The sequence below is a fragment of the Leptonotus elevatus genome, chromosome 20 (assembly GCF_054856555.1).
Source record: "Leptonotus elevatus isolate MCC_2025b chromosome 20, RoL_Lele_1.0, whole genome shotgun sequence".
Classification (NCBI taxonomy): domain Eukaryota; kingdom Metazoa; phylum Chordata; class Actinopteri; order Syngnathiformes; family Syngnathidae; genus Leptonotus; species Leptonotus elevatus.
This window is the reverse complement of record NC_141258.1, coordinates 8245438-8259069: the sequence shown is the minus strand read 5'-3', so window position 1 is coordinate 8259069 and position 13632 is coordinate 8245438. Positions and strand designations below refer to the sequence as shown.

The 13632-nt window shown below is 39.9% G+C and overlaps 1 protein-coding gene across 29 annotated transcripts in view; it reads left to right on the top strand.

Moving 5' to 3' along the window:
• LOC147156880 (ankyrin-3-like) overlaps positions 1–13632 on the top strand; it is a 76876-nt gene that overhangs the window by 32475 nt on the left and 30769 nt on the right. For 18 of the 29 annotated variants that reach the window (XR_015091760.1, XR_015091759.1, XM_086064775.1 and 15 more), the window contains 18 exons: positions 267–365; positions 721–918; positions 1524–1622; positions 1702–1800; positions 2218–2415; positions 2508–2606; positions 2838–2936; positions 3034–3132; positions 4049–4144; positions 4497–4569; positions 4746–4805; positions 5819–5854; positions 8293–8416; positions 10963–11065; positions 11227–11268; positions 11491–11597; positions 12529–12561; positions 13212–13436. Coding sequence is in view for 27 of the 29 variants with exons in the window: in XM_086064775.1 (XP_085920901.1) it covers positions 267–365; positions 721–918; positions 1524–1622; positions 1702–1800; positions 2218–2415; positions 2508–2606; positions 2838–2936; positions 3034–3132; positions 4049–4144; positions 4497–4569; positions 4746–4805; positions 5819–5854; positions 8293–8416; positions 10963–11065; positions 11227–11268; positions 11491–11597; positions 12529–12561; positions 13212–13436 (1889 nt within the window). In the remaining 2 variants the exon portion in view is untranslated. The remainder of the gene's footprint in view (positions 1–266; positions 366–720; positions 919–1523; positions 1623–1701; positions 1801–2217; positions 2416–2507; positions 2607–2837; positions 2937–3033; positions 3133–4048; positions 4145–4496; positions 4570–4745; positions 4806–5818; positions 5855–8292; positions 8417–10962; positions 11066–11226; positions 11269–11490; positions 11598–12528; positions 12562–13211; positions 13437–13632) is intronic. The other 11 variants (XM_086064769.1, XM_086064789.1, XM_086064781.1 and 8 more) reach the window with 7 other exon arrangements.

Below are 13632 nucleotides of genomic sequence, written 5' to 3'. Positions count from 1 at the left end.
AAGTATTTGCTCGCCCACGCCGTGTCTGTGGCCGGGTTACTGGGGCAACGGCCGTTATGGGATGTCATCACGGCGTGTATAAAAACTGGAAGCGCTTCATTTCTATACCTTTGTGTCTGCTTGGGAAATTTAGGAGGAGACTCAGCCTGTATGTGTGTTTTTTTGTGTGTGTTTGTCTGTTTGTATCTGTGTATGTATGTATGTTTTTGTGTGTTGTGTCTATTTAATTTTGTGTGCGTGTGTTCACATTTGTGTGTTTTTTCCAGAGAGGGGAGACTGCGCTTCACATGGCCGCAAGAGCGGGACAATCCAACGTGGTGCGATATTTGGTCCAGAATGGCGCACGAGTCGATGCCAAGGCCAAGGTAGTGTGTGTGTGTGGTGGGGGGGGGGGGGGGGGGGGGGGGGGTGCGTGTGCGTGTGCGTGTGAGGTCGCATGGCATTCATGTGTCATGTAAATACAGTTTGTGGGTGAATAAGGCTGTGCCTGTGTCTATTTTTATGTAGCAAGACAGTGAAGAAAATGGTTAGCACCTAAAAGTTGGGAGTTTCCTTTTTTGAGACTCGACTCAGGCCTTCGAAAACATAGGAAAAAATTGATTTAATCTATTTTGGTATGAGCCTGTAACAACAAAATTTGGGGAAAAATTACATGCTATGAATACTTTCTGGATGCACAGTAGTTGTTTTGATTTTTGTAAATTTTTTTGGTATGGGCAGGACGAGCAGACGCCGCTGCACATTTCGAGTCGTCTGGGCAAGCAGGACATCGTCCAACAGCTGCTCGCCAACGGGGCATCGCCTGACACCACCACCAACTCCGGGTACACGCCCCTTCACCTGGCCGCCCGGGAGGGTCATCGAGAAGTGGCGGCGGCGTTGCTGGACCAAGGAGCCAGTCTGGGCATCACTACCAAGGTGAACGTCGCATGCATGCAAAACTTACTGCCACTGATACAATTAAATGAGATGCAAATATAAGAGCTGAATCAAAAATACGATAATAATGGTTAGTAGAGTGGTCCTCCAATAATTAATTGATTAATTAATTAATTAATTAATTAACAACTATTTTTTTATTTAAAACATTTAATTATTATATATATTATTAGATTTTAACAACTTTTATTAATTACATACATGTAATCATATATTTATATTTTGTATTTATTTAGTAGTTTTTTTATGTTTATTATTTTCCATATACTATGTTATATGAAATTATTTTATGTTGTGTATTAACAGATTTATATTTTTTGTTATTTGAATTTTGTTTTATGATATACATTTATTTATATATGTATATTTCATATATATGTGTGTATATATATATATATATTTGTGTATTACTTTTTCAAATTTAAGTATTTATATTTATTATAAATATATCATAAATTTATTATAAATTTAAATATTATTAATATGTTTTTATACAAATACAGTATCTATAAAAAAAAAAAAATTTGGACACCCTCATTTAGTTAAATAAGGTAACCAAGTGCTGCTTGTCTCTCTCTTTGCAGAAGGGCTTCACTCCGCTGCACGTGGCGGCAAAGTACGGCAAGCTGGAGGTGGCCAACCTGCTGCTGCAGAAAAACGCCGCGCCGGACGCCGCTGGCAAGGTGACGCCCCCTTTCACCTCCTCCAGGTGTCGTGATTGAGCTCTAACCGCCACCTAACCCTTTATGTTCGGGTGTCCAGAGTGGACTAACTCCACTGCATGTGGCTGCGCACTACGATAACCAGAAGGTGGCGCTGCTGTTGCTCAAACAGGGAGCATCACCGCATGGCGCCGCCAAGGTGAGAGCCACTTTTAATTACGTACACCAAGTGCAAAGTTGGAGAATACTATATGAATGTGATGGGCTAAAAATCAAAATGACATTTTGGTCCAGATCTGAAAATCTGAGCCCAAATTTCCTTTGGCGTCCATTTTGTATTGTTCATTACTGCCATCTACAGGTCTGGAGGGGAAAAATATAAACCTATAATTGACTCTCAGGCTCATTACTGCCATCCATAGGACTGCAGTGGAAGAATGAGTTTGTTTTATATAAGTTAGGAACAATTTTACATTCATCTTTTTATGTAATGGATCAGACTAGCTGCTAAGATCAACTAGCTCCTCTCTCTGAGTATGCATCTTGAACTATGAAAAATTGCTTCAAATTAATGACGCACAATTAGTATGTTGAAATTGTACATTTTGCTTTCCAGAATGGTTACACACCGCTGCACATCGCTTCTAAGAAGAACCAGTTGGAGATCGCCACCACGCTGCTGGAGTACGGCGCGTCCACCAACAGCGTGACGCGGCAGGGCATCACCCCGCTGCATCTGGCCTCGCAGGAGGGCAACGTGGACGTCGTGACGCTGCTGCTGGCGCGAGATGCTTCAGTCAACACGGGCAACAAGGTGCAACTTGAAGAATATACAAAAAAAAGCTGTCATCATTTTTAAGTTTCAATTCATTCAAGCCTGTCGTCCTTTGTTTCATTGGTGTTTAGTACGGCTTGACTCCGCTCCATCTGGCTGCCCAGGAGGATAAAGTCAATGTGGCTGAGGTTTTGGTCAACCATGGAGCAACCTTAGACCCTGAGACCAAGGTATTTATTGAAAACAAATTTGTCATTAAAAAAAAAAATTGGGGGGGGGAATTTTAAGGCGTTTTATGTTGTTGTTTTGTCTGCATTTTTATTTTTTTTAATCCTTAAGATTTTTTTTTCCAACAACTTTTTGGGGGCAATTTCTTAGCTTCTATTTTTGAATTTGCTACGTTTCGTTTGTATTTAACAATATTGTCATAAGCGTGACTTTCATTTTGTGTGTGTCCTCAGTTGGGTTACACTCCCCTCCATGTGGCCTGTCACTATGGCAACGTGAAGATGGTCCACTTCCTGCTGAAAAACCAAGCCAAGGTCAACACTAAAACCAAGGTAATTTATTTGACTGGCTAGCTGCCTGGATGGAACTTTATTTGATTATTTCCTTCCACTCCAGTATGGGATGAATTTCTTTTTCGGTGTCCCACAGAACGGCTACACTGCTCTTCATCAGGCTGCCCAGCAGGGACATACGCACATTATCAATCTGCTGTTACATAATGGGGCGTCGCCCAACGAGCTCACCACGGTAAATACACACGCACTGTATACGGCGCCTATATGTCTCAGATTTTTCTCATTAGATCTATGCGTTATGGAAAAATTCAGGAATTTTGTAGGGGAAAAACATATGCAGCAAGTCTAGTTGGGTCAATATTTATTTTTTGTTTTTCTCTTTGCAGCTATGTTAAAGGCAGAACACAGCAGCTTGAGGGAAAAAAAATCTTCTTTTTTTTTGTTACTCGTTGACAAGCTATGTTCTGAATACAATCAATTTTAGAGAGTCAACAAAAAAAGTTCTAAAAAAATACATATTTAATATATGTGGAGCTTTTGAACAATTAAAACCCCGGGAAAAAAATATTTTTAAATGTGCAACAATTTCTAGGTGGGCCTTGTTCTTTTCTTGTTTTTATTATATGCAGTATTTTATTATATATATATATATATATATATATATATATATATATATATATATATATATATATATATATATATATATATATATATATATATTTCCAATTATTTTGTCATTCTTTCTGCATTTTTTCAACTTATGTTAGCCAAATGAATTTTAACCACAAAAGGGAATTATTATTATTATTATTATTATTTATATATTTATGTAATTTTTGTATTCATTAATTTATTGAATGTACATTTTGGGAATTTTTTTCTTAACTTCTTTATTTCATATTCTTTTTTTTTTAAATACTTGAGCAGTATTATTTGCAGTTGAACAGCAAATTCATAGGTGTTCTATTGCTTTGCTTCTTTAGTTTTTCTTGTATATTTTTAATTTTACTTCATTTTTTTGATGACGTAATTAAACATACAGCAGCCCATGAATATTCTCAGTGTACCAAAGAAACAAACATAGGAGGTTTAATAGGTTGAATAAACATTCCTTTTGGCTTTATACTTTTTTTTTTCTTCCTATGCAGAATGGAAACAGTGCTCTGTCCATCGCCAGGAGGTTGGGCTACATCTCCGTGGTGGACACGCTCAAGGTGGTCACAGAGGAGACACTGACCACGCAGGTACATTGTCCCATTTTGCTTAATTGGTCCAATTTTTTTTAATTTACTACAATAATGTATGCTTACTGTTGCCATTCATACAACTAAACTAAGCTTTTTGAGGGGGTGAAATACCGTATGCTTTTTTAAATGTACCCCCCCCCCCCCCCCCCCCCCCCCAACAAAAAAAAACGCACAACTATGCAGGAGCTAATTTTCTCTCTGTCTTTGCATGTTTTTGCTGGTCCATGTGTAGGAGTTGATAATTGACTATTTTGTTTAGATAAGAGCAGGAAGCACACGGTCAGGGAGTGCATACGTTCAACTTGCATATGCCCAGTTTGACGCGGGGAATATTTTGTCGTTTGTGCAGACGGTCACAGAGAAGCATAAGATGAACGTTCCGGAGACCATGAACGAGGTGCTGGACATGTCGGACGATGACGGTAAGACATCTGTATTTTTTTTATATAAAGCTTAATCCCAGTCAGTTTTTCTTTTTGTGTCATGCAACTTGAGCTCTTTCTTTTGATTTTATGCCATATTTTGTCCATGAATCGTTTCCTTGACTTCCATTTCCATATTTTCTTCTTTAACGCTTGCCTTCATCCCCATCACACAGCCTGTAAGGCCAATGCTCCCGAATTGATCACAGAGGACTATATGTCCGATGGTGATGAAGGTACTTGTGATCTTTTCATCCTTTTTATTGCTTTTTATATTATCTGTTATCCTCATCATCCATTTTGTCTTACATTTCCAATTCTACCTACTTTTTATTGGCTCATTTAAATGGAATTTATTTTGGAGAAGTGGCATTTTAATTATTTATATACGGTATGGGATGTGCTTTGAATTATGGAGGGTCCAAAACAAAAATGAATGAATAAATAAATTGTCTAACTTGTAATCTTAAAATAATCGATTAAAATCAAATAATCCTCCAGTTGTTGATGTTGGGTCGTAGATGAAATTTGCTGCTCAGTGTTTTTGTTCAAATCATCTTTGAAGGGTCAGAAAAGTCGCTAGATTGTTAAGTAGCCCTTGCTTGGTCGCAACACCCTAGCGCCGCCCCTGGTTGTCACGGTAACCAGCGATTCCAAACTAGAGTGTGACAAGTGGATATTAAATGTGCTATATTTCTTTCTCTTGTGTGTATCTTGTCGGAAAAATGTCAGCAAGCTTTTATTAAGATGCCTGGGAACCGTTTGAAAAATTTGCATCAAACGTCTCCTTTTAAGAGGTTTACTCTCATATTTGACAGTGTTTCTATTATCTTTGCCGTTCAGTCTCACCCCTTCTCTCCGGGGGGTAGCAAAATGTAGCGAGTCAGCCTTTTCTTTCTGTTGCCATGGATACAGTCTGCCCGGGGTGTTTGCATGGAGTGGGTGCCCGCGTTTGCTCACACACTCACTTGATCTATTGTCAGCGTCACTTTACACAATCGGGCCAAAGCAAACATGGATGTTTCGTCTGCGTTCCCCAAAAGTGTGACGTTGCGAATAAAAAAGATCGACTAGGGATCGAACAGAAACTTCCCTGCTGCAATTTTTATTTTGTTTTTTTTATCAGAGTGAAACCATCCGTCGGCTGGCTTTTATCTCCGTTTAATTAGGTGACGTCACGGTCGAAGACGTTCCGCCAAATGACAAAACCGAGCTTAAGAACGGTGTGTTTGTGCTTTTGTTCAAACAGAGATGGATTGTGGAAATATCTGCATCAGCTATTCGTGTAAGTCATAAAACTAAAACGCCGGGTTTTATTGCAAGCACTAACCTCAAATAACCACAATGTAGTGTGTGTGTGTGTGTGAGAGCGCTTTTTCATGTCTAAATTTGGCTGGTGTGTAACTTGACTGTTTGCACGCACACATTCACGCAAGCTTACATAGTGGTAGTAAATAACACACACACACGCCCCCACACTCACATAGTGTTGCACTTCTAATTCAGGACGTCCAGCGCCCTCCTTATGTAAACTGTTGGTGTCGGCCTGCCATCAATGTTTTTTTTATTTTTTATAGATTTACACAGTCACAGACAAAGAAACCATAATATTTTATTTAAAATATAACATGTCACATCTTTTTTTTTTTTTTACGTGCTATGACATCACTTGAAGTGTCTTAACATTCATTATAAATGCATATTTTACTTAGAACTGTGCTTAGTTCATTTAAAAAGAATGAATTGACCTGCACATTTTCAAATCATTTCATTAGGGACTTTGATACCACTTTTTTCAAACCAATACCAAGTACAGATAGTACTATTATGAGTACTTTTGATACATAAAATTGCCCCAAAAAAACAATGACAGATACTTTTAAAGATAGCTCTGTCCCAAATTCCCAGTATAGCATTATCCGTAAAATTGTGTGAAATTAATGGCAATTTTTTTTCTATTCTACTTTTTTATCTTCCAATTTCTACAAAAGGGTAGCTGATATTGATATCGGTCGCCGTCGAGAATATCGTCATCTTGAAAAAAGGCCTGTTATTGGCCCGATGGTATCGGTACTCGCCCATCCCTAATTTTCAGAATGATTCCACAAATTTGAACAGACTAGAGACACGCATTTTCTTTACGTTTTTGGTTTTGTTTGTGGACACCAGTTTTTCTGTTTTCAGAATCAGCTACTGGAAACTGTGACATAGTAAATTATTATGTACACAAAAACATTGTACATTCCTAGAAAATTTGTTTTAGCACAAGATTTCTTAAATGGCATTTTTTCCTCTTTTATTGTATTTTTTTTTTTTTTACCCTTTTAATTAAAGGTGTCAAAATGTGTGCGTTAATTTAAAGTTCCTGTAATGCCACCAATTTTTTTAACACACCATTAATGACCGCCCCTTACTTGGAAAGCCTGTACTGGAGGAATTCCAGTCACAACACAGCAGACACGTCCACGTCGAAAATTTTGCAGTAATACATTTAATAATAATGCATACATTTGTGAAGACTGGGGTCAAGATATATTTTACGATTTAAAAAATGTGCAGAATTTCACAAGTTATTTCATGTTAAAGATGAGATAGCTCTTAATATGAAAGCGAAAAATGCACTGAGCTGTCACCAATGTCTTTCAAATGCAATTATGCCATCTCGTGGCAGAAAACACAAATCAATATCACACTTGGTTTTTACAGTACAGTACATCTTTTAACTCAATTTTATGAATTATTGTGAAATTACTGTATCAATGACTAAAAGATGCAGCCATATTTCTATTAGTTAAAAAAAAAAATTCCACTTATGTTTTAACAAGAGTCTGAAAACGTTTTTTTTTTGTACACTTAGAACAGCTATAAAATTTGCGATTAATCATGAGTTAAATATTGAAGTCAAGCGATTAATTGCGATCAAACATTTTAAACGCCCGAAACCCCTACTTTTAATATTGTTCTTATTTGACTAGGTACCAAAAAATTAGTTTGGCAAGTGTGTATATAAATACAACTTAATTTATTTAGTTAGTTACAGGCAGACGCTCGCTTAATCAAGTTAGACAACTTTAGTGTGAGTCACACCCAGCTGGCTATTTGTGTCCTACACACGCACACACACACACACACACAGTGGATTATCGTGGAGCAGGGGCGGGTAGGCGGGAGAAAGCGGATCTGTTTTGCGTGATCGAGAGACACAGAGAGAGAACGTTAAAAAAAAAAAAAAAAAAAAAAAGTTGGGGGGAAAAAAGCGCTGAATGAAGTGCTTCCGAGGCAGAGGTGAGTCACGGTAGATCCCAAAAAGAAAAGGCTTGGAATGTCACCAGATGGGGTCTGTGAAAGTTTAGGGAGGGGGTAGGGTGACAGGGAATGGCGGGGAAGGGAGGGGGGGGGGGGGGGGGTGTCGCTGGTGCTGGAATGCCGTCCCCCCCCCCTTCATTCTCTTTTGCCGGCTTGTGTGCACTTGCTGCCTTCTCCACTTTCTGAGCTCATCAGTACGAGCTTGCACAGCAACAAGTACACGTCTAACGGTCTCTCTGTTTTTTTGTTTTGTTTTCTTTTATTTAATATGCCTTGACTGATGTTTGCTGTTTGGTTGCCGTGACGATGTGGACTTCTTTAGGTCTTGAGCTTGTGCTTCTTTTATGAGTCATTCCCGGTAACATCCCTGCAAAAACAATGTCCTCATCTCCTATGTTTTGTTTTTTGGGACGCCAGGTGACGACGCCATGACAGGGAACACGGACAAATACCTGGCGCCCCAGGACCTACGAGAGCTTGGTGACGACTCGCTGCCACAGGAGGGCTACATGGGCTTCAGCGTGGGCGCGCGTTCGCAGAGGTGAGAGACCGCCTGCTGAGACACTTCATTAGGTACACACACGCGAGGGTCTAAGAGCGCAGACCTCTGCCAAGGCTTTAACACTACAATGTTCAACTTTTGTCTCATGAAAATCCATGAGCTTAATGCTAGCATATAATGTGAAATGCTATACACATGCTAATGGGAAGTAGCTTAGATGTCACGGTAATACTCACAGGCTTATACTGTAATCACCAAACCATATCATTTCCTGTTACAAATGTCTGCTAATCTTTAATGTAAAATGCCACAAACAGGCTAATGTAAAGTAGCATAGATTTAAACTGAAAAACAATTGCTACTTCAACACACAGAGGGGCAAAAGCTACAAACAGAGCAAATGACTGTAGCTTTAAGTAGCTGGGGACCTTCTCCGCTTCTTCTTCGTGCTGTCAATTCCGTTCTATTTATTTACGGTTAAATTTGGGCTTGTTTGTTTGCTGTATAAAAAATGCCACTGTCCCAGTTTCCATCACAACAACCTTTTTTTATTTAATTAATGTATCCCCTCTTGTGAGGTCAGACTTTTATATAGGTCAAAGTTTGTGTTTTTAATAGTACTTAAAATGTAAAACTAAAATATGACATTTTGTCTCATAGATTCGGAAGACAGTTAAAAAAATATATATATATTATTACAACTCGTAGGGATCATACAGAAATTCTATCATGTCATCTCTTAATTGATTTTATTGATTGATTCAAATGTATTTCTCTGGAGTCAGCTTGATACCATCCAAAAGTAATGAGCAGATTTCAAAGCTCAAATGTATTTCAGTTCAAAAAATATGAACACTTATGCAACATTGAATGGACGGCTGGGAGGGGTCGCTGGAATGGTGCGTCACCGAATGTCTGAAGAATGACACACTTTTTTGCCTGGCCTCAGGAAATTAAAAGCATGTTCCATTACATGGCCCTTAGCACATGTAACACAAATTGGGCTAAGCGTTACCAAACAGTTGGAAGATGTGTGATTGTATTGATTCATTTGCAAAAAAAAAAAAAAAAAAAAAAAAGCCCCTCAGGTCATGCTTGCTTGCTGGTTTTCAGCAAATGGAAATTTCCCACTTCCTGAATGCAGCACGAGCGTGTGTGCATGTGTGACCTCATCCTGATCCATCCTGCTTTGTGGCTCATGATTTTGTGTTCTCTCCTTCATGTGCGCTCGATGTGTGTTATAGTCCCAAAGTCAGGTAAGGCTGACGGCATGCTGCTGAGGCCCCCGCCAAAACCTCCATAAACTCCTCTGCAAAACCTCCTTCGTTCTAACCCCGTCAAGCTAGATGTAGTCTAACTTCCTGGTGCACCTTTGATTGGCTAACTTGATGATTTGTATCCGTGTTGTTGTGTATGCCATCTTCCTGTGTTTTGTTGGTGGTGGTGTTGTGAATTTTTTTCGTCGAGCTTCCGGGGACCCGAACCTATTTCGCGGCCAAGTCAGGAAGTTACTGCAATTTATTTGCTTTATACAATATATTTATTGTTTATTGAATTAGAATTTCATTAACAGTAAGGGGTATTGAGCTTTGGGGGGAAATTTCAGGATGAACCTAAAATGCACTCGAACCTTTTGGCTATGTTTACAATATGTTCCCGGCAGCCAAGTTTGCCTGAGATTTAGCGCGCCATTTCTTTCTCCGTATTCAAATTTTGCTTTGATGCACGTTTGTCGGCCTGGAGTGGGGTATCAGTTTGGGTGGGCGGGGGTCAAATTAAGTTTAGAGAAGGTCAAATTAAGTTCACTTGTAACTGTTATGGTACATTTTAGATTCATCCTTTAATCCGAAAGTCTTTTTAATTTATTTGTATATATATATATATATATATATATATTTATTTATTTTTTACCTAATGAATTGTTTGGCAGTCACCTACATTTTTTAAAATTAGGGTGAAAGTGTACGTCACAGTTGGATGAAAATAGTTGACTCCCGTTCACGTTGCCATGGCGACAACGGCAGCCGCAGCAGCTGTGGTTTTGCCGAGTCATCGTTTGGCTTGTGGAGAGAAAAGTGTCATCACTATGATATATTCACACGTATGATGTGACGTCCCTCATCTGCTTCTCTTTCATACACTGCGTCACTTCATTCAAGTGCTGCTCTAAACTTTTCCTTGTTCTCTGTAGGTTGGGGTAGGCGGTTGGAGGGGGGGGGGCTCTTTGCAGAGATCCACAACCAACCAAAAATGTCTCAAACCTCCATTTTTTTATTCAAATAGTGTGTAGCTTTTGTTAGAAGGTTCTCTCATAGAAACCCCAGTGAATTTAGGTGTTGGAAAGTCGTTAAAAATCAGGCAAATGTGTTTTATGGTGGTTCTGGTTCCTGGAAGCTGCATGCATTTAATGTGATTTCCCCCCCCCCTCCCCTTTCTGTTCACATTCCCCTCCCCATATATATACCATGGTCCCCTCCCTTCCTACTCACCTGCTCCTCCACCCCTCCCCTCCCCTCCCTCATCATTATGGCTGTTGTCGTGGTAACCCGTGAACCTGCGCACCGCTCCCAACCCCGCGCCCAAAGCCTGCGTTCCTTCAGTTCTGACAGGTCCAACACGCTCAACCGCAGCTCCTTCACCAGGGACAGCATGATGATTGAAGAGATGTTGGCGCCCAGCAGGGACATGGTACGTACTTTTGTGACAATCATTGGAGGGGTTGGTACCCCGATATCCCGATATCATCACAATTTACGTGAAAGAAGAAATGAGACGAACGATATACGGCAGTGAGCATTTTTGCTAACAAAACAAGGACTAACTTGCTGTCTGCTCCCACGCCGCCGCAGATGCTCTGTAAGGAAAAGTCTTTCACTTTAGAGCACAACAAGGTAGATGTCACTGAATGGTGACTCACTTTATTCTTGTTTAGTCGCCTTGTTGCTTTCGTTTTGTTTTTGTTGCCATCAGGGATTGTCACCCGAGAAGCGAGATACATTACAAGACTTAGCGATGCCATTTTATTCATTTTTATGTTAAACGCATGATTTTTTGATACTTTGGCATCATTTTGATACTTTCTTGGATGTCACCTTACCGTGTGGTCTGGGCAGCACTTGGCGGTGGCTAAAGACTGCGACAACGACTCGCTGAGGAGGTACAGCTGGACGCCGGACGCCATGGACAACATCAACCTCGTCTCCTCGCCAATCCACTCTGGGTAAGTCAAGCGATACACTTTCCTCACATCCAATAACATGGAATGGATGATAAAAAATGAAACCATAACATTTTTATTTTTAGGAGCTTTTTTTTTTTTTTTTGTTGTTGTGTGTCTTGTTTATTTTGAAAAGTTTATCCATTTATGTTTGCTTATTAGGGGTGTAAGGGTACGCTAAAAATAATAGTTCAGTATGCACAGGTTAAGTGATATTTAAAATGGCAAATTTTTAATAAAATGTAACAACGTATAACAAATTAAATATTTCTGACAAAAAGTGTGACGTTAATGGTTTGTCACAACATGAGTAGATTTTTTTTTTCTTTTTTCGAAAAGTGTAAAATGAACTTTGGGGGACAGTGCTACTTCAGTAGTTTGTCTTCTTTTTAGGAGAGTGCAACATCATTAGTTTGTCTTCTTTTTGGAAATAGTCCAACTTTAGCAGTTTGGCTTCTTTTTAGGAAACATCAACAAATGTATATTTTTATTTAAAGTGCAACTTCAGTAGTTTGTGTTCTTTTTAGAGAACTTCAACATCAATAGTTTGTCTTCTTTTTAGGAAACTTCAACAAATGTATCTTTTTTTTTTTTAATAAGTGTAACATCAACAGTTTGTCTTATTTTTAGAAAACAGCAACTCAAGTAGTTTTTGTTCTTTTTAGAGAACTTCAACATCAATAGTTTTTTTTCCTTTTAGGAAAGTGCAACATCAGTTGCTAGTCTTCTTTTTATAAAACCATCAATAATTTGTCTTATTTTTTTTAAGAAAAGTGCATCATCAGTAGTTTATCTTTTTGGGCAGTGCCCACCAATAGTTTTTTTTTCTATTTAAGAAAGTGCAATCTCACCAGTTTGTCTTGTTTTTCATGAAGTGCAACACCAATAGTAAATTTAGTTGTGTGACAGAGCTCTGTTGTCGTCCATCCCGCAGTTTTTCCTCCCCGCTCCCGCAGTACGACAGCAGGTGACAACTGACTGGCTGTGATTGATTGATTGATTGATGGATTGATTTGTTCCCGTTGTTGTCGGCCGCCGCCACGCGACCCGGATTGTGTCGTTTCCGCTCACGCACCCTCACTCACCCCCCTCCTCCCTTTGTCCACTCACAGCAGTTTGTTCTCCTCTTACATCGAATGTGTCCTTCCACACTTGTGGTGGAGTTTTTGTGATCATGTGTTTGAAGGGCAGATCCCAGTGGGTTGCTGTGCTCTTTGTGACCACGTTAATAACACATTAGTAACACTTTAATAACACCTTACTGTACATACTTGGTGTGTTTTTGCCACTAATAACACCTTTGGACACAACTTGGCTATTGTGTGTGCGTGTGTGACAAAAAAAAAAACAGAGTAGAGGAGAAAAAATCATTTTGAAAATAATTTGTATTTGGAGGAAATTGGTAAGTATTGGCGGACAAGAGCTACAAAAATGGATGGATTTTGCACCAAATACACTTGAGTACACTTGCATGCATCACCACAGCGCCCCCTATAGCCCAAACAAACATTAGCCTATCATGTTGGTGGATCACTGTACACAAACAATCCAAAACGCTCCTCACTTCCTGTTCTATTTCCTCTTCATCGTCCTCCTCTCACCCCTTCTTTTCTTCAGGTTCCTGGTGAGCTTCATGGTGGATGCCCGCGGCGGATCCATGCGGGGCAGCCGCCACAACGGCATGCGCATCATCATCCCACCCAGGAAGTGCACAGCGCCCACGCGCATCACGTGCCGCCTGGTCAAGCGGCACAAGCTGGCTTCGCCGCCTCCCATGGTGGAGGGTGAAGGTCTGGCCAGCCGGCTGGTGGAGGTGGGCCCGGCCGGCGCGCACTTCCTGGGGTGAGACCTCACAATTTTTTTCTTGTTTGGTTTTTTCGGACGCTTTGCTAAGCGGCTTTTGTGCATTTTGCTTTGATGACATCTTCCCTCCGCTTCCTGCCCGCCGGCATTACCAGCCATCTGCGTGTCCATTCAACTGTCTGTCACTTTTAAGACACGCACCTCCTTTTCCCCTTGCACTTGCCCTCAGAAAAAG